A 21,847-nucleotide genomic window follows, 5' to 3' on the forward strand; every position below is an offset into this window, starting at 1 on the left:
GCACATTTAAATATTCTACAATTTCAGATAAGGCAAGTAAGTGCCTGTAGAAGGAAAATTAATGAAGGTTTTGTACAGCAGGAAAACATACCAATTTTTAATATTAACTGTAAAGGAGTGTGGAGAAGGAAAAGGAGAAAAACAGAAAATACAAGTGTACATACAACTGTCCACACAGTCTATGGACAGCTTCCCAACAAATCTTTTTGTATTGTATGTCAACTGTTGACTTGCTGCTTTTCTATTTTTTTATTAGGAAAACACAGAAAGACTGGAAGGGATGTGGCCATTAAAGTAATTGATAAAATGAGGTTCCCCACAAAGCAAGAAAGTCAGCTTCGTAATGAAGTAGCTATTTTGCAGGTAATAATAATAATAGTAATAAATTTTAAAAATTGACTCAAGTTTTATCTCCAAACCACATGCTTTCTTCTTAACCTTATTAGATCATGTGTATATGTGTATACATGTACAATTGTGACTTACTTGCCAGGTGTTTCTCTGCTATGTAAATTCAACAAAATCTATATGTATATCTGTATATATAAGTGGACATACAGTATGTAAAGATGAACTTTAGCCTGCTTTGTGTGTGAAATACAGTAGAATCTGAATTCATGCAGCAAATACTTTTTTATAAAGGAAAGGTTTTCAAACCGTGCCTCATTGACTGAAATCAGCTCTCCAGGATCCAAGCATTGTAGGCAGATTTTAAGAAGAAAGTATTGAGAACACTGCTTTGCAAGAAGGGTGGAAAAATTACAGAATTATTGATTCAGAAGGGACCATACAGTTTACGCAGGAATGTTCCGCCTATCTGTTAAACACTTGGTGATCAGCTCTGCATTGCTAGCTGCATAATAGAAATGAGCACATACCATTTTTGAACACCTTATTGTGTGTTAAGCAGAACCAAAGTGTCCTAAAAAAGATTCTACTGTAGGGCTGGGGATATAGCCTAGTGGCAAGAGTGCCTGCCTCGGATACACGAGGCCCTAGGTTCGATTCCCCAGCACCACATATACAGAAAACGGCCAGAAGTGGCGCTGTGGCTCAAGTGGCAGAGTGCTAGCCTTGAGCAAAAAGAAGCCAGGGACAGTGCTTAGGCCCTGAGTCCAAGGCCCAGGACTGGCCAAAAAAAAAAAAAAAGATTCTACTGTAGATCTCACTCAGCAAGTTTTGTCTTTTCTCCAAGTGGTGCTGTTTACCAGACATGTTCTCAGGGCCTTTGCATTCGCTGTCCCTCTGATAGGAATGCCTTCCCTCAGATGTCCTCATGATATATTCCCTTGTGTCCTTCAAGATTTTGTCCATATACCAATTCCTCAGTGAAGCCTTCACATTCTGCTCAGCATTGAACCCAGCCCACCCTTGGATTTCCTTATCCTAGTGTCTTTTTTTCCAAACCACTTACCACTTCCAGTCTAAGTAATTGACCAGTTTATTTTTTATGGTATCCCACATTGCTGGACTCCATGAATCCATGAGGGCTTGGGAACTTTTGAGTATTAATGAATCTTGACTACATAGTATTGGCACATGAAAACTTATTTAGTATGTACTGAATAAGTGTTTATGTGGGAAATTGACTATTCCATATTAAGTTTTTTAAAGTGTACAATGATATGTATGTTAATTTAGCTACATGTAGAAAAAAGATTCATATCTACACAAGCCACATCTTAGCACTTTGTGCAGCAAGGAAGAAATAGGAAGGGGTAGACTTTGGTCTCCTAGATACATGGCAATGCAAAATGTTTCTTTTGCTCTTGCCTGCAGAAGATAGTAGTGGGAGGAGATGAAGCAGTCTCATAACTATGCACATGGGAAAACATTAAGTAGGACTTTTTTGGTTTGAATCTTGTAGTATGATTTCCGCAATTTACCCTCTCTCCTTGTGCAAAACTCTTCAGGGCTACAAAAGGACTAATGAGAAGAGCAGATGCTATCTTTAATTTTTAAAAAATATAGGAGTTCATTCAACCCTATAAAATAGGTAGTGTTTTCCAAAAGGTACTGTTGCTGTATACAGGAAGAGGGGCTTGGGAAGCTGCTTTTTCTGGTTTTCTCTTTTAACAACTACACCTCTGATATCTTCCCTGGGTTCAGAGGAAAAATATGTTAAATGAAATGAAGAAAATCACTTTAAAGATGAAAGAATGTATACTGGCTACATCACTGCTATTTTGAATTGAAGGGGAAAGTCTTTGTTCTTTGATGGGGCACAGTTTCATATAAAACAGATTTATCTACCTTTACTGTTTAAGCCTTGAGTTTGTCTATTCTATCTGTTATAGATTAATAATGTTTGCTTCTCCTTGTGTCTTTTCTGGCTTTCCTTTGTAAGTGCTGATGTTGAAAGAACATATAAAATATATATAAAAAATAAAATTAGTTGCAAACTTAAGCTTTTAATTTGTTTTTCTAAATTTTTATGCTGTGTATTTCACAAAGTCAATTGTAACATGTTAGATATTTGCATAGTAAGGTTATTTCTCTACTTAAGCTGGTCTTTTAAATATCTGCAACCTCTCCTCAGAATTTGCATCACCCTGGGATTGTAAACCTGGAATGTATGTTTGAAACCCCAGAACGAGTCTTTGTAGTCATGGAAAAGCTGCATGGAGATATGTTGGAAATGATCCTGTCCAGTGAGAAAAGTCGACTTCCAGAACGCATTACCAAATTCATGGTCACACAGGTACTTTCAAGTGTTCTTTGAAACTAACAATTAACTTACAATTAAGATAGATAGCAGTGTTTTTACATACTGGGTGATTATGGAGATTGTTAATCTTTTTGTTGTGTTTTTTGCTAATCCTGGGGCTTTGGACTCAGGGCCTGAGCACTGTCCCTGGCTTTTTTTGCACAAGGCTAACACTCTACCTCTTGAGCCACAATTCCCCTTCCAGTCTTTTCTGTTTATGTGGTGCTAAGGAATTGAACCCAGGGCTCCATGCATGCTAGGCAAGCAGTCTACACTAAGCCACATTCTCAGCCCCAAGATTAATCTTGAAAATATAACACTTTTAATTACATCTTTGGTTAACTACATTTGATTTTTCAAATTATTAGACCATTCAAGGAGTAATTTGGGGGTTTAACTGATTTTCCAGGCATTAAGAAAAGCCTTTTTCTTTAATAACAGATACTTGTTGCTTTGCGGAATCTACATTTTAAGAATATTGTGCACTGTGATTTAAAGCCAGAAAACGTGCTGCTTGCATCAGCAGAGCCATTTCCTCAGGTGAGATATTCTCCAGAACCTTTTGAATTATTTTAATCTAAATATGTAACACCATTTAAAAAGTACCTACATAATAAAAAGCATTAAAAAAAAACCCATAAGAACAGCACATGCTCATTTCATTTAAAGAGAGAAAGGAAAGAAAGAAGGAAAGGGAGGGAAAGAAAAGGAAAAGAACCTGGCCAAGTGTGTTGGTTCATACCTATAATCCTAGCTGTGTGAAAGGATTGCATTTCAGAGTCATTTTAAGCAAAAAAAAAAAAAAAAAGCATACTAGAATCCTAGCTCTGTGGGAAGCATAATTCATGGTCTAGACTAACCTAGGCATAAATGCAAGACCCTCTTTGAAAGTAACAAAAGCAAAAAGAGTGAGGAACATGGCTCAAGTGGTAGAGCACGTTCCTACCAAGTGCCCAGATTCAAATTCCAGTACTATCAAAACAATTGAAAACAACAAAACAAAAATTAGTAACCGTAACATGTGTTTGGTAGTAATACTCTAAAAGCTAGAATGTTTGGTGTTTTTAAGTGCTAAGATACTAAGTATCAGAGCTATAAATCTATCTGCTTTGGGGAAAAATCTTTCAACTTACCTACAGTTGTTTTGTACTTAGAATCAGTACCATTGGCAGCTGCCTTGAAATGATAAGAGTATCATATGTAGGAACCGATATTGATATCTAGCTTGATAGCTACATCTGTAGTATAAAACGAACATACCTTCGATTTCCAGGTGAAGCTGTGTGACTTTGGCTTTGCACGCATCATTGGGGAGAAGTCATTCCGGCGATCTGTAGTGGGAACTCCAGCTTACCTAGCCCCTGAGGTTCTCAGGAGCAAAGGTTACAACCGATCTCTAGATATGTGGTCAGTGGGAGTCATCGTCTATGTGAGCCTCAGTGGCACATTTCCGTTCAATGAGGATGAAGATATCAATGACCAAATCCAAAATGCTGCATTTATGTACCCACCAAATCCATGGAAAGAAATTTCTAGTGAAGGTAAAACAAAAAAATCAAGTTTTGACTCGGCCTTTTCATCATCTTGTTGCTTCCGAGTTTTCTTTTTCGTTGCTTTTCTAATTGTATTTTCCTTACAATTATTAAGCATAGCGGCGATCTAGGCTCAAGTGTCTCATCAGTAACTAATAAAATCCTTTTAACTGCCCACCCATTAGATTAGCACCCATTGTGCTTCTTAGTCGTGACTTCCAAATCCATCTCGGGAAACAGTGTTTTCATCTTAATTGGTTCCCAAGCCACACCACAGCTATAGACCCCCCTCCCATTTCTCCCCTGCACAAAGCTAGTTGTGTACTCTCTTCAAATGGTTTTTCTGCCTGTTGTTTAAGCCTTTTCCCATTGCCTACAATCTTTTCTTCACAATTGACACTTTCTAATCATCCAAAAACACCCCTTAACTCAGTGAACCTTTCCCTCACCTATCAAACTCTGTAAGGTACAAATTGCTTTTTTAATTTTTTTTTTTTTGCCTATGCTGAGTTTTGATAAATCCTTGTAATCTTCAGAACAAGATTATAAACCCTTTGAGACTTGTAGTTTACATTCTTAGAATGAGCTTTACATTCAGTTTAGTTCTTCAGTTCACCTATGAATATGTACTGAGAAGTGCCATACATTATATTTTCCTGCATACTGATGGCTTTTGTCCAACAATGTACTGGATATGTTAACACTTGCCTTTAACCATGGCACTCAGGAGGCTGAGACAGGAGGATCATGAGTTTAGCTTAGACCTTGGGAAAAAATGGAAGAATTAGCTAGTCCTCATTAATTTACTGAGGTAAAGAAAGAGTATACCATTTAAGATGTTATTAAAGCTGGGTGCTGGTATCTCATATCTGTAACCCTAGCTGCTAACTCAGGAAGTTGAGATCTGAGGATCATGGTTTGAAGCAAGCCCTGGTTGCAAAGTCCATGAGACTTATCTCCAGTTAGCCACCCAAAAGCCTGGCTCAAGTGGAAGAGTGCTAGCCTTGAGGAAGAAAGCTAAGGAACAGTACCTAGACCCTGAGTTCAAGCCCCAGGACTAGCACATGCCCGTGGTTGCACACACACGGACACACGCACACACACACACACACACACACACTAGTAGAGGCAGTATGGGGAATATCCCTCCCTGGATTTAGGTAGGTGGATATTTTTAAAGTTATTATTGTTTTGTTTCTGTTCTTTTCTAAAATTACTAGGCCTAATCATAGGAGTTGATAAATATTCCATTCAACCAGGAAGTCTGAAGAGCAACATCTAAAGACCAGGTTTGCATGGTAATTAGAAAAAAAAGGATTGAAAAAGTCCAGTGGACACTTCTTTAGTTTAATGTAATTTTTTTGTGTGTTCAGGCTTGAACTTCAAGCCTGGAAGCTATCCCTGAGCATCTTTTGCTCAGAGCTAGCGCTTCTACCATCTGAGCCACAACTCCACTTCTGGCTTTTTTGGTAGTTTATTGGAGATAAGAGTCTCACAGACTTTCCTGTCCGGGCTGTCTTTGAACCATGATCCTGAGACCATGCTTGGCACACAGCCAAGCAGCTTTTTTTTCTTCTTTTGTTCTTAATGAAGCATTTCAGAGCTCCAGAGTCAGTATGGTCTATAGACCCCTTATAACAGAATCATTTGATCAGTTTGTTGGAAGAAAAGTCCATGGTCAGAATCCCAGAGGTTCTCATTCACCAGTTGGAATGTAAATTTTAAATAAACATTGGTAATTATGTACATATTGAATCATAGTTTAAGGAACAAAAGATAATAACAATGTTAAGTATTTGGAAGACAATTTTTCATAACAGCATTTTAAATATACTGTTGAGTAGGCACTAGTCTAAAATATTGTATTGCCTTGGTTTGGGCAGTGAATCCCTTTTTCAAAATAGTTAAAATACATATTCTAAGATCTCACCATATCATAAGTACCAAAGCACCCTGAACCTACTCACTAAAACTTCTTGAGTTTAGACTTCTGCTAATAATTGTTGCTTCATGTTATACCAGGAGAGGCAGGCTTTAATTGCTTCTCCAGACCAAGCCAGGAAAGAGAGAGCAATGTGGTATCATTGAAAGAGGGGAGGGAAAAAAAATAATCTTGAAATAATACTTATCACTTATGTGCTAAGCACTGTTATGTGCTGAGCCTTTTACACATATTAAGACAATTTCACCTTCTCAAGTTTCATTATATATACATTTGAAGACTAAGAAACAGTATAGTTACAGTTGAGTTACTGACCCTGTCATACGGCTAAGAAATACACTTAAATTTTTGTATGGAATTTGTCTTTTCCTTCAGCGATTGACTTGATAAACAACCTGCTACAAGTGAAGATGAGAAAACGTTACAGTGTTGACAAATCTCTTAGTCATCCCTGGCTACAGGTAATTTTTTTGTTAATGTATTTATCTCTCTGATCTCTCTGGTAGTCCTCATTTGAGTAGCTGTGTTGTTTCTTACCTAATGAAACCACTTCAAGATCAACAGATCTGTACATTTCTTAGAATAATCGAAGTGTTCTTCAGTGGTTAACTTACTTGTAAGCTCCCATGAACTGAAAACAGTGATTTATTTTATAGGGATTTATGTTTTTGACCTTTTTTTAATGATTACCATGACATACTATTTTGTTCAGTATATTTTGTTTAAATGTCAACTAAAAGGTTTATTTCTGCATCAGAGACCAAAAAGAAAGCCATTTAAAATGTTTGACGCAGAGATCAGGATTGCAGTTTGAAGCCAGCCCGGGTGAGAAAGTCCATGAGATTCTTTATCTCTAATTAACCACCAGAAAACTGGAAGTGATGCTGTGATTCAAAGTGATCAAGTGCTAGCCTTGAGCAAAAAGAAGCCAGGGACAGTGCTCAGGCCCTGTTCAAGCTCCACGACTGGCAAAAAAACAAAACAAAAGTGCTTATGTAGTTTGTCAAAAAGAAGAACCTTGAAGCTTCAAGGAAAGAAGCTTTAAAACTACTTTAAAGGGAATGAGGTTAAATTAACTCCAAAATATAGTTATAGACTCATCAGTTACTAAATTAACCCATCTAAGCACTTTCCCCTTTTTTGAGGAGTAAGGCATATGCCTTTATCAATGTAGATCAAAATATTTTAGTGATAGCTATCTCAGGAGCCTGAGGGAATTTTTTTTAACTTTAGAAACTAGTTACTTTACCTTATTAGAGACTTGATTTGGAGGGGGGAGTTAGCATAATTTCAAATATTACATTAGAATTTGTATAACAAGAATTTGAGTATAGGTGTCAATTACATGAGTGGTACTACAGTCAGAATTTTTAAATGGTTTGATAAGGTGTCAATATTTCATTTAATAATTGATAATCTTTTTTTTTCTTCCTAGGATTATCAGACATGGCTTGACCTTAGAGAATTTGAAACTCGTATCGGAGAACGTTACATTACACACGAAAGTGATGATGCTCGCTGGGAAATCCATGCATACACACATAACCTTGCGTACCCCAAGCATTTCATTATGGCACCCAATCCAGATGATATGGAAGAAGATCCTTAGCTTTTATCACTGAGCTAGCTTTCATAAGGATTTCATTTTATGTACTGTTTTGCTGCATTAACTGTCGTCCTATAGGTTTTCATTCTCAGGATGCAAAGCCGTGAGAAGATAGGGGAATTGGTGACACCGATACTGTAGTTTATGAGTAGGTACAGAAAGGAAATTGCATGTATAATGAACTCAAAATTGGAATTTTTATAAATTTTTACAGCATAAGCAATAAACTGGTTTTGTATTTTTTTCTTATACCTTCACTTTACAGTAATTCACTTTACCTTCCCGTTCTTGGTATTACATTTTTGTTTTTTGCCAGTCCTGGGGCTTAAACTCAGAGCCTATGCACTGTCTCTGAGCTTCTTTTTGCTTAAGGCTGATGCTCTACCAATTGAGGCACAGCTCCATTTCTGGCTTCTATTGGAGGTCAGTCTCACAGACTTTCCTGCCTGGTCTTGGTCTTATTTTTATTTTTAAGTCTGTCATTTTCCAGTTTTTGGATAGCTTAACCAAATTATATAAGACTTATGACTGATTACTAAACAGGTTTGCATTTAAGCAATAACTGAGGCTACCAATATGTTATTACAATACTAGGACTTTAAACATTTGTCCAATCATCCCCCAAGGGATTGAAAGGATCACTGAATGGTTTTGCCTTTCCTTTTTAGGTCATTCAAGATTCTGAAACAGCCATTCTTAACCTTTTGATCTCTACAGCATAAAAATGGCCACTTTCTGTAGGTTTCAGTAACCATTAAGATAATTTAGACAATAGATGGTTTAAAAAAAAATAGCTGGGGTAAATGCTGAGTGGTTAGGTGTGCCTGTTCCTAACTGGCACATGAATGTTCCCAACTGACAGCATCATGATGCCGTGGTATCCAAGATTCATTGGGTGCAGATCTAAATTTTAATTGTGTAACCCATCTCTATCCAGGGTTAAATAATTTGAAGTTGAAGATTAAATATGTACTAAAAGGAGCATATGGTATAATCAGTTAATGCTACCATCACTATATCTATCGAAAGAAATGTCTTTGTCCCATAAGCTATTGGAGGGCTTTGCTAATGTCTGGAGTGTCTTTAAACCACCATTTTATCTTAAGCAGTTATAAAACCCTCAGTTTACAGAAGTGGGGACTATATTAACAGCAGAGAAGTGAAAGGAGTAAGGACATTTTTACATTTCAGCTCCAGGAGGCAGATGTTTCCACGATAATTCTTGACACGGGTGGAATGTCTCTCATCAGAAATGTTAATTCAGATTTCCAAGCTGAGATTTTGAAATTTGTATAGAGGTCACTCGTTGGGCATCCCAATCTGCAAATCTGAAATCTCATAGCCTCTGAAATCCAAAACTTTTTGAGCTCTGTGGTGTTCACAGGTTTTCAGACTAGACACTGTCTGAATCGAAGAAAAATTAACATCTGAGACCATCCATAGGAATTATAGTGGCTTTGTTCTTTTATTCAGCAATTATTACCACAAGCCTGATTGTTTTAGTTTGGTTTGGTTTTTTTTTTCCATTCTTAAAGCAAGAAATTTGGAAATTAAGTGTTGGCTTCAATATATTAGCTTTGGTAGCCTGGACATATATGGTTTGTCTCTTGTTCCTCATTCTATAAAATGAAGATCATAATTTTTGACCTGTATCTTCCTCACAGTGATTCAGAAGATCAGATAGGAATTAGTGTAATTCAGTAATGTGAAAAGTGTAATGTTATTGTTGCCTATTAAGTTTGAGGTAGCAAAGGAAAATTATATACAAACACTCTGAAACCCCTTTAGAATCTAGGACCGAGGGGCTGGGAATATGGCTGAGTGGCAAGAGTTCTTGACTCGTATACATGAAGCCCTGGGTTCGATTCCCCAGTACCACATATATAGAAAATGGCCAGAAGTGGTGCTGTGGCTCAAGTGGCAGAGTGCTAGCTTTGAGCAAAAGAGAAGCCAGGGACAGTGCTCAGGCCCTGAGTCCAAGCCCCAGGACTGGCAAAAAAAAAAAAAAAAAAAAGAATCTAGGAGTGAAAATGATGATAAGCATTATGCAGCATTTCTGTGTTCTAAGTTTTATATGCTTTAGTTTTCAGTTCAGAATAGCTACCTGGTGAGGACATTATGAATCCCTTCTTACTGATAAGGATTGAAGTGCTAGGTTAGCTGCCAAAGTTGATACAATTAAAACATCCAGGCAGTACGCTACCAAAGCCACTTACTCTCCTCATTATGCTATATGTATACAAATCTCCAGTAGACATTCCACATACTTCTGTAATTTGTTCTCCTGTAGACATTGCTACATTCTCTGATAGAGGAAGACTTCCCTACATTTCTCCAAAATAAGTCAATTATATCAATATGGGCAAGATGGAATAATATTTTGTTACTAGGCAACCTACTGTGGCTTTACTGTCTAAGGTGAAGACTAACTGGAAATGATATCCAATAGCTACACTTATATAATCAACTGTATAAGCCATGAAGTTAATTGCACTCTGTTTTTATTACATGCCTAAGAAGTTTTCTAAAGTTTTGTAAAGGCACTGTCAAATAATTTGGAGTTGAGCAATTACTCCAGATATTGTATAACCTGCATAACCTTTTGTCTTGAAGTCAAGTTGTGTAAGAGGTAACTGTTTCTAGAAACAGACACCTAATATTGTATAGTCTCTAATGACACTGTTGAGTATCTTTTTATATTTTTTGTTACATCCTACTTTTTGTAAATACTCTCTCAAAGAAGCTTGGTAATAAAATGTATTTCTGTATCACCATACTTTTTTATGTGAAAATCTTAGATTTATCCAAAGAAAATTCTATTTGTGTTTTTTTTTGCAGACCTTGGTAATAGAATTATTTTGAAAATAGTATTTGTAAACTAGTGAATATTTGTAAACAGAACTAATTTGTAAACAGAAGTGATATTTATGAGAACTGATTTTATGTACCTGCCATTTTTTAACTATAATTGTATACTACATTTCAAGTAATTATCTGGAGGGTTCATTTTTTTATGGAAGTATTTAATTTTAACTTTAAAATTTTCAATTATTCAACTACAGGAACTACTAGCAGACTTAGAAAAGCTAAATGCCTAATGTTGAGATTAATTGGAAGGCTACTTGTGGGCATTTTCAGCTTTCAAAAATTCTCCTAAGCCAGGTATCAGTGGCTCACAAGCTACTGGAGGCTGGGATCCCGGGGATCACAGTTCAAAGCCAGCCCAGGCTGAAAAGTCTGTGAGACTCTGATCTCCAATAAATTACCAAAAGGGCTGGAAGTGGACCTGTGGCTCAAGTGGGTAGAGTGCTAACCTTGAGCAAAAGCAGCTCAGGGACAGCACCCAGAACCGGCAAAATAATAGTTCTCCTCAGCTGGACACTAGTGACTCGTGGAGGCAGAGACTGGGATGACAGTCTGAAGCCAGCCAGGCCAGAAAAGTCCAAGAGACTAACCAGCAAAAAGCTGGAAACGGACCTGTGGCTCAAGTGGTAACTCGCCTTGGGTGGAAAAGCCAAGTAAGAGCATGAGGCCCTAAACTCCACTACCAGCACCAAGGAAAAAAAAAAAAAGATTCTCCCAACCAAGTCTGGGAAAAAAGAAAATTTGGAAGTAAGAATAAAGTGGAAAAATAGCAACTATGAATGGCTGAAGCTCAGGCTAGGCAGCATGTAAAAAACTAAGACCTTAGTCGGTACAGGATGTTAATACTGTTGTCAGTTAAGAAAAAATAAAAACTAAGTTTATCATCTTTGACAGTGAACTTCCAGTGTAGTTAACCCATAAGTTTAAGTTATAGCTAGTACTTTTTTCCCTTAGTTCCCCTTATATATTTGCATTGCTAATAAATACTTCTCTGAAACTCTGTGTTTCCAGTATTACAAGTTCTGTAAACCAAGCAAAACAAGAGAATTTAAAATTTGGTATTTATGTGAAAATAGAGGAAAATGAGCTAGTTTCAGAAAGTTATTCCTCCATATATTTACTTTTATGTACATATATATCGGGTTTACTGTTTTAGTTAACTGATTTTTTTTATTAATCTTTCTCATTTTTACTTGCAAAATCAACAGAAGCATAGGGTAAAAATTGAAACACCGGGCTGGGAATATGGCCTAGTGGCAAGAGCGCTTGCCTCCTACACATGAAGCTCTAGGTTCGATTCCCCAGCACCACATATATGGAAAACGGCCAGAAGGGGCGCTGTGGCTCAGGTGGCAGAGTGCTAGCCTTGAGCGGGAAGAAGCCAGGGACAGTGCTCAGGCCCTGAGTCCAAGCCCCAGGAATGGCAAAAAAAAAAAAAAAAAAAAAAAAATTGAAACACCAAAAAAGTCTCTCCCCCCACCTTTGTCTTCCAGGTTTGGAAATTTAACAGTGATTATTTCCTGGGTGTTGTCTTCCTGTGTGTGTCAGTCATGCGCATGCCGGTCTAGGGCTTTAACTGGGCCTGTGTGCTGCTCCTGGGCATTTTGTGTGTTCAAGTCTAGCATTCTACCATTTGAGCCACAGCTCCACTTCTGGCCTTTTGATAGTTATTGGAGATATTTCATAGACTCCTGCCAGGGCTGGCTTTGAACCACAATCTTCACATCCCTACCTCCTTACTAGCTAAGATTATAGGCATAAGCCACTGGCATTTGAGAATAGAAAATAGAGTAGGCAGGTACTAGTGGCTATAATCTTAGCTACAGAGGAAACTGATTTTTAGAGGCTTTTGCTTCAAAGCCAGTCAAGGCAGAAAGTTCCATGAGAGTGCATCTCCAAAATAACCCACTGGAGGTATACATGGCTTAAGAGGTAGAGCTCCCCTGAGCAAACAAGCCAAGCAAGCACAGAGCCCTGAGTCAAAACCCCAGTACCATCTGAAAGAAATCCCAAGTTTGTTAATGTATTAGTTTCTATGAAATGACAAATACATGTAGCTTCAACAAAAATAGAATCGCAACTGTAGAAACTTTTATATCAGTTTCACTTGGTAAATCTTGTATTTCTGTGTCAGAGTAATACTGCTTTACTTCTTTTAAAGTAACATACAGAATTAATCAGTCCCATCAAGGTAGAGGCATGGTTCACATGGAAGAGCACCTAGCAAGCACAAAGTCCTGGGTTTAAAGTCCCCTTAGGATAGTCACTGTAGTTTCTATGACCCCTTCAATGTTCCTGTGTATTTTTCTTAACAAGGCAAAACCAGCTCTAGTTTTATTAAAGGAAACTCAGTCTCTTAATAATTTAATCACTAAGTCAAATATACATTTGTACCAAGAGTTCATTACAACCTTTAAGACTTTACAATTTTGATTGTATTCTTTATAAAATGGGCTATTTTTGCTGGGTGCCAGTGGTTTATATCTGTAATCAATCCAGCCTACTCGAGAGACTTGAGACCTGGAGGATCATGGCTCAAAGCCAGCCTAGGCAGAAGAGTCTTCAATTAGCCAGCTAAAGTCTGGCTGGAGGTGGGGCTCTAAAAGAACGCCAGCCATGAGCCAGCAAGCTAAGGAAGCACAACTGCCACGAGTTCATGCTTCCATACAGTGGGAAAAGGGGGGGAGTATTTTTCTTGGTTGTGAAATACTTTGAGCTGGTCACGTTATCTTCAGTATATGAAGTGTGTTCCCTATAATTTCTTGAGTAGGCTGAGAGGTGAGAAGTCCAGAACTGTCACCGCCAAGTCAGTTCGCCAAATCCAGCTACAGGTGGTGATGCAGAGGGTTTTGACTGATTTGGGCCCATCTGATGACCTCCACCCTGAACTCTCTGATGAGGTAGCAAAGCAAAGAAGTTAAATCTTTCTCCCATCTTCTTGGGATTCATTAACATATTGTACCCGTGAAGTAACTGCTGCTTCACTGATGACTCATCTGCTTTATCTAAAAGAACCTGTAAAGAAAAAGTCTTAATAAAAAAGCAACTAAAAGAAAATTCCTGGGTATATGCAGTAGTAGTAATGGCTTGAATGCTCCATTAAAGCAGTGCTCAAATGGTATTTGTGATTAGTTACCTAAGGGTGCTTACTGAGAATATACTTGACTGTAACCTGAACGTTTTTTAAATTGTTTTTTAAAAGTCCGTCTTTACAGCTGGAATGTGGCTTAGTGATAGAATGCTTGCCTAGCATGCATGAAGCCCTGGGTTTGATTCCTCAGTACAAATAAACAGAAGAAGCCAGAAGTGGTGCTGTGGCTCAAGAGGTAGAATACTAGCCTTGAGTGAAAAGAAGCCAGGGTCAGGCTGGAAATATGGCCTAGTGGTAGAGTGCTTGCTTTGTATGTATGAAGTCCTGGGTTCGATTCCTCAGCACCACATACACAGAAAAAGTCAGAAGTGGCACTGTGGCTCAAGTGGTAGAGTGCTAACCTTGAGAGAGAGAAAAAAAAAAAAAAAGCCAGGCACAATGGTAATGCCTGAGTCCAAGCCCCAAGACTGGCAAAAAAAAAAAAAAAAAAGGCCATTTTTAACAAATATTCCCAAATGTTTTTCTCTTTAAGATGTACCTGCCCTTGGTAGAACAGTTTTAAGATTCATACCCATGAGCATAACAGAAATACTACTATACTATGAAATGAAGACACTTAATGATAGTGAAATAAACCAGTACCTTCAGTCGGACATCAATGCCCATATTTTTTAAAAATGTTTGTTGCTGTATTGGCCCCAGCGAGGCTGTTTTTCCTTGTGCCATTCTGCGCAAATAACTGAAATCCACATCAGCTGTTAGGTCTGCTGTTCCAGGGGCAGTTAACACATCATGAAGCTTGTGGCCACAAAACCCCTTGAACATAAAGAAATGAGGTTTTTGCCCTTTTGTATATTATTTCCAAGATTAAGGAAATGTAATCATATTAGCTCGTTTTTACATAGTAGCCATTCCAAATAAAAATACAGCCAATCTATGGTTTAGACGGCAGTAGCATCCTTTCTCAAAATGAGATGACACATGGGAAACCCAATAGAATGGGCAAAGCTGGAGTGCATGAAGACATTGCCTGTCACTTAAGCTGTCTACCATGCCCGCTCAAAACCACATGAGAATATGTTACAGGACTCCAGACCTGGACAATCTGCATACTGGAGATAAAACTAATAGTCAACAATCTGAATTTTGGAGGTGAAACATTTTTAACAAACTTCTGAGTTATTCATATTTATAATATTAAAGTTAGAATCTCTGGTCTGATGCTAGAAAATAGTGTAGCATCTAAATATATTTCAGTTAAAGAATATTTTAACAGATTGAGCATTCAGAAAGGATGCTTAGAAAAGATGAAGGAATCGAGAGAAAAAACATTAAAATACAGTTTGATTGGCAGTAGCTAGATTAAATCAAAGATTAAAATTAATGAAAGGGCAGTAAATCAGAAGAAATCCATTTATACTACTCAGGTGCTTATGAGGAGCTACATAAAGAATCTTAGGTAATTCAGGCCTATGAGTGAGATATAGGGCTAATGATAATATAGCAACATGAATTCTAAGATATGTAACTCAATGTTAGCTACTATGCAAACCAAAGTTAAAGATCTTCAGTGTGCTTCAGATTTGAAATTCTGATGTCATGTTCCTGAATTGTACATACTCGGAAGGTGTCTGTCTTTGTTCCATCATGACCATAATCAGCTATCAGTGCAGCCCCTCCAGTGAGTGCAATGCGCTGAGAAAGTTCCTGAATAATAACCCCAGCCTCTGGACATACTTCAACATGATCTCTTGTTTCACCACACTGGTAAGGAATAAAAGAATCATATTACATCATTCCAGAGAACTGTCTCCATTGAGGTTTTTTATGTTTTTCTACAGTGAGCATTCCTCAGCCATCAGTCAAATCCTTCTCAATCAGCACATGCTCACTACACTTCATATGTCCCATGCCATCCCTTTTATTCAGAACTCCTTGGTAATCTTTTGTAAAAATGCTTATGACCAACCATCCGGAAGGCCAAGTGAACTAATATTTTATTTACTATAAGAGTACTTTCATATAATACATAAAAGTTCATGCGAATATATCCCAGTGGACTGAAAGCCTTAGAATAGGATTTGTATGCCTAGAATAATGAATAGCACTAACAGACACTCAAGAAATCCTGTCCAAAGATAAGAACCCACTATAATGAAATAGTTCCTAGTAAGTATATCATGTTGCCTTCTGTTGGGAATCAAAAATATCCCAGTGATACATCCTTTGTCTATCAACCTGCAAACTAGTGTCAATTTCCCTGAGACTCATTACCCAAGATATTCAACTGTTGACTAAGGGCCCACAGAATTACTTACTACAAAAGTGAATTCACAGTATTAACTTACCAACTTCAATTTGTATGAAGTTTCATTATTGAAATTTTGATATTCTTCATTATGTAAACACTCATTAACTTCTCCCTCCTCTTACTCTACTGAAAATGAGATAGTGACCTGCCTAAGAAATTCTTACTTAAGCTCCAGAAAATAGTTATTTTGGGGTGTTTTTGGTGTTTTTTTTCATGGAGTAGAAAAAAAGGAATAAAAAAGAGACTCTCAGAAGCCTAGACTTTCCTGGAAAGTTGCAAGGTGTTTTTGGACCATAAAATTCAAGGTAGATGGGCTCTTAGGGTCATTCTTTGGGATAACTAACAACCACAAGGCCTAGAGTTCCAACTCCAATACTACCAAAAAAGAAAAGATGGCAGGCTCAAGAAATTATTTTAACCCATTCTTTTGATGGGTCTTCTACACTTTCACTGTCACTGTACTTAACAAAGACTCTAACATGTTACCCATTCTTGGAAAGGAAACTCTGTAACAGTAGTGAATAAAGTAAGACTTGGCTATTCTGTTAGCAATAAGAAACATTTACAAGAAAAGAAATATTCCTACTTGTATGAAGGCTTCTGCTGGAGTGGCACCAGGTGCCAAGACAAATCTCAGTTTATCAGAAACTTGTGGATCAATATCAATGAATACTTCTCTCCATCCATGTGGTGTTTTCTAAACAAATAAAAGTTTTCCAAATTCTCAAAATTGCCATTACCAAAAATAACTATAGTGCTCTCCCACTATAAATATTTAAGAGCACTGAGCTATGTAAAATTATTAAAATGTAGTCATACCCTCTGGATATTATGTATGCACAGACATCAACATTATAAGGAAGAAGCACTAACAGATGTGGAAGACAGGAAAATGAGCAACATGGAATCTGCCCCAAAAATGGAAAACAAAATCAATACCTGAAATTTATGTATAGGAAGGACATCAAAAAATTCATTTGCAAGATAAAAGCTGTACCCTATTTAAAATGGAAAAAAAAAAAGATTCAGTATTTTAATGCAGTTATTTTGAACATAAAAAGAATTTCTGTTTCTTCAATACCGGAACCTTCCATAAGCATCACTACCCAAGAACTACCCCCTTCCTCATAAAAAACTATAAGAATATGCAAAAGAATAGTTCTCATTTTTCATATAATGATGAATGAGCTGAAATACCTGAACTATCAGCTACACCTATTCATCTCCTGGCCTAAAAGAAATGATAAATTTGTTGTAAGAGAATCTGAATTTCATAGTATCAAAGACCAGGAGAAACCCTGTTCAAAAAATAATAAAAGGAGGCAGGGAATGTGGCTTAGTGGTAGAGTGCTTGCCTAGCATACATGAAGCCCTAGGTTTGATTCCTCAGTACCACATACACAGAAAAAGCCACAAGTAGTGCTGTGGCTCAAGTGGTAGAGTGCCAGCCTTGAGCAAAAAAAAAAAAAAAAAAAAGGCTCAGGGACAGTGTCCTGGCCCTGAATTCAAGCCCAGGACTGACAAAAAAATAATAGTAATAATAATAACAATAATGAAAGAAAAAAGGGCTGGAGGCATGGCTCAAGTGGTAGAGTGGCCTGCCTAACAAGTAGAAGCTCTGAATTCAAATATAAATACAAATTAAAAAATAATTATAGTCAACTATCACTACCATGAGTCGTTGTAATTAAAATTATTTCATTAATCAATGTAAAGTAAATTACCTTTCGGAACGTCCTTCAGATCGCGGTACCAGGAAACTGGAATCCCAGACTTGGTTACACCTTTCATATATACAAGGGATTCCACATCTCTCTCTAATGGCATCTTCTCATCAGTCAGTGTCAGTGCCTGAAACTCACTTAATTTTTGACTCACCTCTACCAGATGTACTGAAATGTCACAGTTTTTCAGCACAGATCCAAGCTGACTGAACACCTACATACAGAAAGAAAATAATAGGAAAATACAATGAGTTAGGTAGATTATAGGTTTTCTAACCCATTTAGCACAATAATTTTCAGGTTTCCTAGGTGTTGTTTTTTTCTTCCACTTTGGAGAGGGTCCCTGTGATTTTAATTTCCATTTTCCTGACTACCATTTGGATTCACTCATATCTTTAACTGATTTTTCTATTAAGCTACCTGTTACTTCTTAATGTGATTAAAGAACTCAGATATTCTAACTACTATTTTCTTTTAGTTGGTAATATATGTTACAGATGTTTCCCACTCTGGATTAGCACACCATAGTGAAAAAATAAAAACTCCTATTTTTATAAAGTGAAAACCAAAAACTCCTATTTTTATAAAGAACAATAAAATTCTCAGTTGAAATTAATTAATCTTTTCCTTTTTGGCTTCTGCTTCTTATATAGTTTTTAAAAACAGCCCTGAGTTCAAGCCCTAGGACCAGCACACACACACAAATAACCATGAACCAAGCATGGTGACACATGTCTGTAATCCTAGCATTGGGAAGCAGAAGCAGGAGGACTGAAAGTTCAAAGCCAACAAGACATTGTCTCAAAAAGAAAAGAAACTTGCCCTGCTCAGAAGATGAATATATTCTTCTATTAATGTCTTCAAGAGCTCATATATTAGCTTTCACAGTCTCACCCCATATTTTAAGCGTACAGGCATTACATTATTATGACATTTTGTTTTTCCTAAGGAAGAGGTAGGACTAAAAGCCAAAACAAAAACCATGAAATATCCAAATTCAGTAAGAAGTAGTAAGTTTAACCTACATAATGACACTTAAAAACATTATTTTACTACTTACCCTCAAAATATCTCCTGTGAGTGTTCCCCGACCTGGGCCCAGTTCTACTAGCTGAAAAGCTGAACTTTTTCCGGAGGACATCCATTCACTAATGAACCATATCCCTATGAGCTGTAAGAAGGAAAAAAAAAAAAAAACATGCTTAAGTATTATAAAATATAAATTATAAAATATAAAACTCCACCAAAATAAGTACTTTCTGTCAAAAAGCAAATAGCAAAAAACTGTTTCATTTGGCATGTATACTTATATACACATGTAGTGATTTCACTAGGAATGTGTCAGAACACTATGTAGGAAGTCTAATAATAGGAAATAAAACTGCAAGATTATATTAGGAGAGTAATTGTAAAGCAGTCTCCTCTACAAAAGGTCCCATGGAATACATTAACTGAAATTCTGGGTTTTGTTTTTTATTGTGTGTGTGCGTGTATCTGTCTATGTCTGTGGACTGAATTCAGGGCCTCCTGCTTTCGTTTTCTCTTTTTGCTCAAGGCTGGAGCTTTCCCAATTGAGCCACACCTTCCCTTCCTAAAATTCTGTTTCTTACATGAAAATAAGGGAGATTTGTACCATTAGTGTGTTAAACCATGGCTGGAAGCTTTACAGATCATCCTGATTCCATTCAATGTTATTTTTTGCCTTTTCTCACTCCCTCTTTCCATTCCCATGTTTCATCTGGCTCTCCTCTTTTACTTCTATCTTTGCTCCTTCTCTTTTTCCCTCCTATCTCCCCATTTCCTCTTCTACAGTGAAATATAAACTTTTCAAATGTCCTCGCTAATATTTCCCCTCATTATTTTGCTAATTCCTCTAAAAGTAATGGCTTTTGATGAATTACAAAGGAAAACCCCAGTAAACACTGTTATAGACCAATAAAACTTGATCAGCTCTCAAATACTAATATAACTTTCTTCTGTTGTATAAACTGGCTATTACCTCTCCAAAAATCTGACTTATTTCAGGTGAAGTGATGAAATCTCCTTTTTCTCCTAGCATGTCACGGTGAACATAATATCCCTGAGTGGAAAAAAAAGATAAAATGAAGTCAATTTTCAAATAAATCTTTTACAATAATCATTCAAATTTTTTCTCCTCTAAGTAAGCAAGACAAAGACAGTCTATTCCCTCAATTTTACAAAATAATGGTCCTCTTGCAGAACTGGGGAAAAAATAATGGCTCAACTGTAAAGGCAGGAGCAACATCATCTCTGCCCTCCCTCTAGCCTCTCCCTGTTCCCACAGTCCAACCATGGACAATCTTGCCTACCCTTTTTTCCAGACCAACCCTGCCACCGGTAATGTTGTTCTTACCCCTGGCGTGAATTACATAGGAGTGTTCATCAGAACTGCACCTGTGAAAGCAGCACTTTCCTATATGAGTCTTAAATCTCAACAGAAAGGTGTTTGCTTTTAACTGGTGCTGTATGTCCATGTTGCCATGGCCATTATCAATTCACATCTTTCTCCCTTTTTATTTCACCCTGGTAATTGTGCTTTTTTTTAATCTGTCCAAATGCCACCATTGCTGTCCTCCAGCCTTCCAACTGAAAACTAAATTCAGTGCTTCCAATGGAATTCTATGTTTCCATCAGGAATAATGATATTGTGCCACTCTTAAGGAAATGGAAAGACTTGGAAAAAATTAATTATGCAAAGTAAGCCAGACCCAAAGAAACATAGGTTGCATGTTTTACCTCATTTGTTGTAACTAGAATGTGCCTCTAAATCTACAAGTAAATGCAATGGATGGTAAATGATATGATAAACTGGACATGATAAATTATACAGGATTCTAGACATTCACACAGTGAAACTTAAGGAGGATATTCTTAGGGGAAGATATTCTTAGGAGAGGATCAGGAAGGCTCAATAGCTACTTGCATATAATTGTATAAAATAATGTTTATTGAAATGAACTCCAAGAAATGGAACCAATGTTTTTTTTTATTTCACGCTTTTTTTCTCCTTTGTCACTTTTTCTGTAATCCCCCCCCCAAAAAAAAAAGTATAAGTACAACTCTTCCCTGTATTCCTGGAAATGTGGCCCTCTTGTTTCAATGATCTCAACAGAAGGCACTGCCAGTCACCCAAATGCTCAAGCTGAAAACCTAGAAACCAATCTCATTTCCTTCCTTTTCTTTCACCATTCCACACCTAAACCATCAGATTATACAGGTCAAAAATCAGTTTCTAAACCCACCCACTTCTCATCACCTTTCTACCGTCCCTCTATTAGTCAAACCCACCTACCTTGTATCACTGGCCACAACGTCCCTATCTTTAGTATAAACTACTGGACACAAGTCACTCCACCATGTCCAACAGGTCTCTAAGGGATGATTCCCTGCACACAACCTTTGTAGCTCTCGCCTGCCACAAATCTGCCAGAGTGGGTCTGATCTTAGGCTCCCCTATCCATACCTTGTCTGGGTTGGTCAACACCTCCTTCATGTACTCGGCCACAGTGATGGGACCGGTAGATTTTATTTTGTACATAAGATGTCGAAACATTGGCGTCCCCCGGTTGTTTTCTGCCGGTTCATTCCCGGAGCTGAAGTATTGCCCTTTCCAAATACAGGGAAAGACTGGTAGAGAGGGGGGGGAAAAAAAAACAGGTTAAGCAACAGCTCCACTTATAAATCCGAATTTACATCCTGGGAACTCTCAAGGAAGCTTCGCTAACCCTGCACTACGCCTCCACGCCAGAAGGCGCCCAGGGGTGCCCCGCACACCCCTGAGGGACCGGACGCACCGCCACACGGACGCATCTTGGCTGTGGTTGGCCTCCATGTCCAGCCTAGAGTGCCCGCGGACTGGAAGCGAAGCCCGGGAAACTGAGGAAGCGAGCCCAGCAGTTCCCACGTCAGCCGCGGACCTGCGGGGAGATGTTTACGGGAGCGCGCGACGTGACGCAGCGGCCCGGCGACGGGATTCAACGGGACCATTCTGTCGAACTCCGCCAGGGCCCAGGCGCCGCCTCCGGGGGCGGGGCCAGATGCCACTTCC

The 21,847-nt window shown here is 37.8% G+C and overlaps 2 protein-coding genes across 6 annotated transcripts in view; one reads left to right on the forward strand and one right to left on the reverse strand.

Moving 5' to 3' along the window:
* The window catches only part of Prkd3 (protein kinase D3), a 70,094-nt gene extending 61,986 nt beyond the window's left edge, over positions 1 to 8,108 (forward strand). For all 3 annotated transcript variants that reach the window (XM_048353111.1, XM_048353113.1, XM_048353112.1), the window contains exons 14-19: positions 257 to 363; positions 2,540 to 2,701; positions 3,149 to 3,247; positions 3,981 to 4,248; positions 6,557 to 6,642; positions 7,617 to 8,108. In XM_048353111.1, coding sequence (XP_048209068.1) covers positions 257 to 363; positions 2,540 to 2,701; positions 3,149 to 3,247; positions 3,981 to 4,248; positions 6,557 to 6,642; positions 7,617 to 7,790 — 896 coding nt within the window. In that variant the 3' untranslated portion in view covers positions 7,791 to 8,108. The remainder of the gene's footprint in view (positions 1 to 256; positions 364 to 2,539; positions 2,702 to 3,148; positions 3,248 to 3,980; positions 4,249 to 6,556; positions 6,643 to 7,616) is intronic.
* A 4,865-nt stretch (positions 8,109 to 12,973) lies between these two features.
* On the reverse strand, positions 12,974 to 21,818 carry Ndufaf7 (NADH:ubiquinone oxidoreductase complex assembly factor 7). 3 transcript variants are annotated; one of them, XM_048353116.1, is made up of 10 exons: positions 21,735 to 21,818; positions 21,263 to 21,426; positions 19,778 to 19,858; positions 18,839 to 18,949; positions 17,779 to 17,992; positions 16,994 to 17,052; positions 16,641 to 16,751; positions 15,364 to 15,507; positions 14,386 to 14,559; positions 12,974 to 13,667 (listed from the first exon to the last, which is right to left on the reverse strand). In XM_048353116.1, exons 1-10 carry the CDS (start codon positions 21,784 to 21,786, stop codon positions 13,449 to 13,451), a joined length of 1,329 nt encoding a protein of 442 aa, XP_048209073.1. In that variant the 5' UTR covers positions 21,787 to 21,818; the 3' UTR covers positions 12,974 to 13,448. The 3 variants fall into 3 exon arrangements, with proteins under 3 accessions (XP_048209073.1, XP_048209074.1, XP_048209072.1); XM_048353117.1 differs by lacking the exon at positions 21,735 to 21,818 and adding an exon at positions 21,594 to 21,723; XM_048353115.1 differs by lacking the exon at positions 21,735 to 21,818 and adding an exon at positions 21,525 to 21,723.
* Positions 21,819 to 21,847: the final 29 nt, after the last annotated feature.

The sequence above is a fragment of the Perognathus longimembris genome, chromosome 8, assembly GCF_023159225.1.
Source record: "Perognathus longimembris pacificus isolate PPM17 chromosome 8, ASM2315922v1, whole genome shotgun sequence".
Classification (NCBI taxonomy): Eukaryota; Metazoa; Chordata; class Mammalia; order Rodentia; family Heteromyidae; genus Perognathus; species Perognathus longimembris.

Coding starts and splice junctions, on each gene's coding strand:
- Ndufaf7 (XM_048353115.1), bottom strand. CDS start 21,609: ATGCGTCCGTGTGGCGGTGCGTCCGGTCCCTCAGGGGTGTGCGGGGCA. Junction 17,993..18,838: donor TCACAGGAGATATTTTGAGG/GTAAGTAGTAAA, acceptor TTCTGTATGTAG/GTGTTCAGTCAGCTTGGATC. Junction 15,508..16,640: donor CAGCAGAAGCCTTCATACAA/GTAGGAATATTT, acceptor ATTCCTTACCAG/TGTGGTGAAACAAGAGATCA.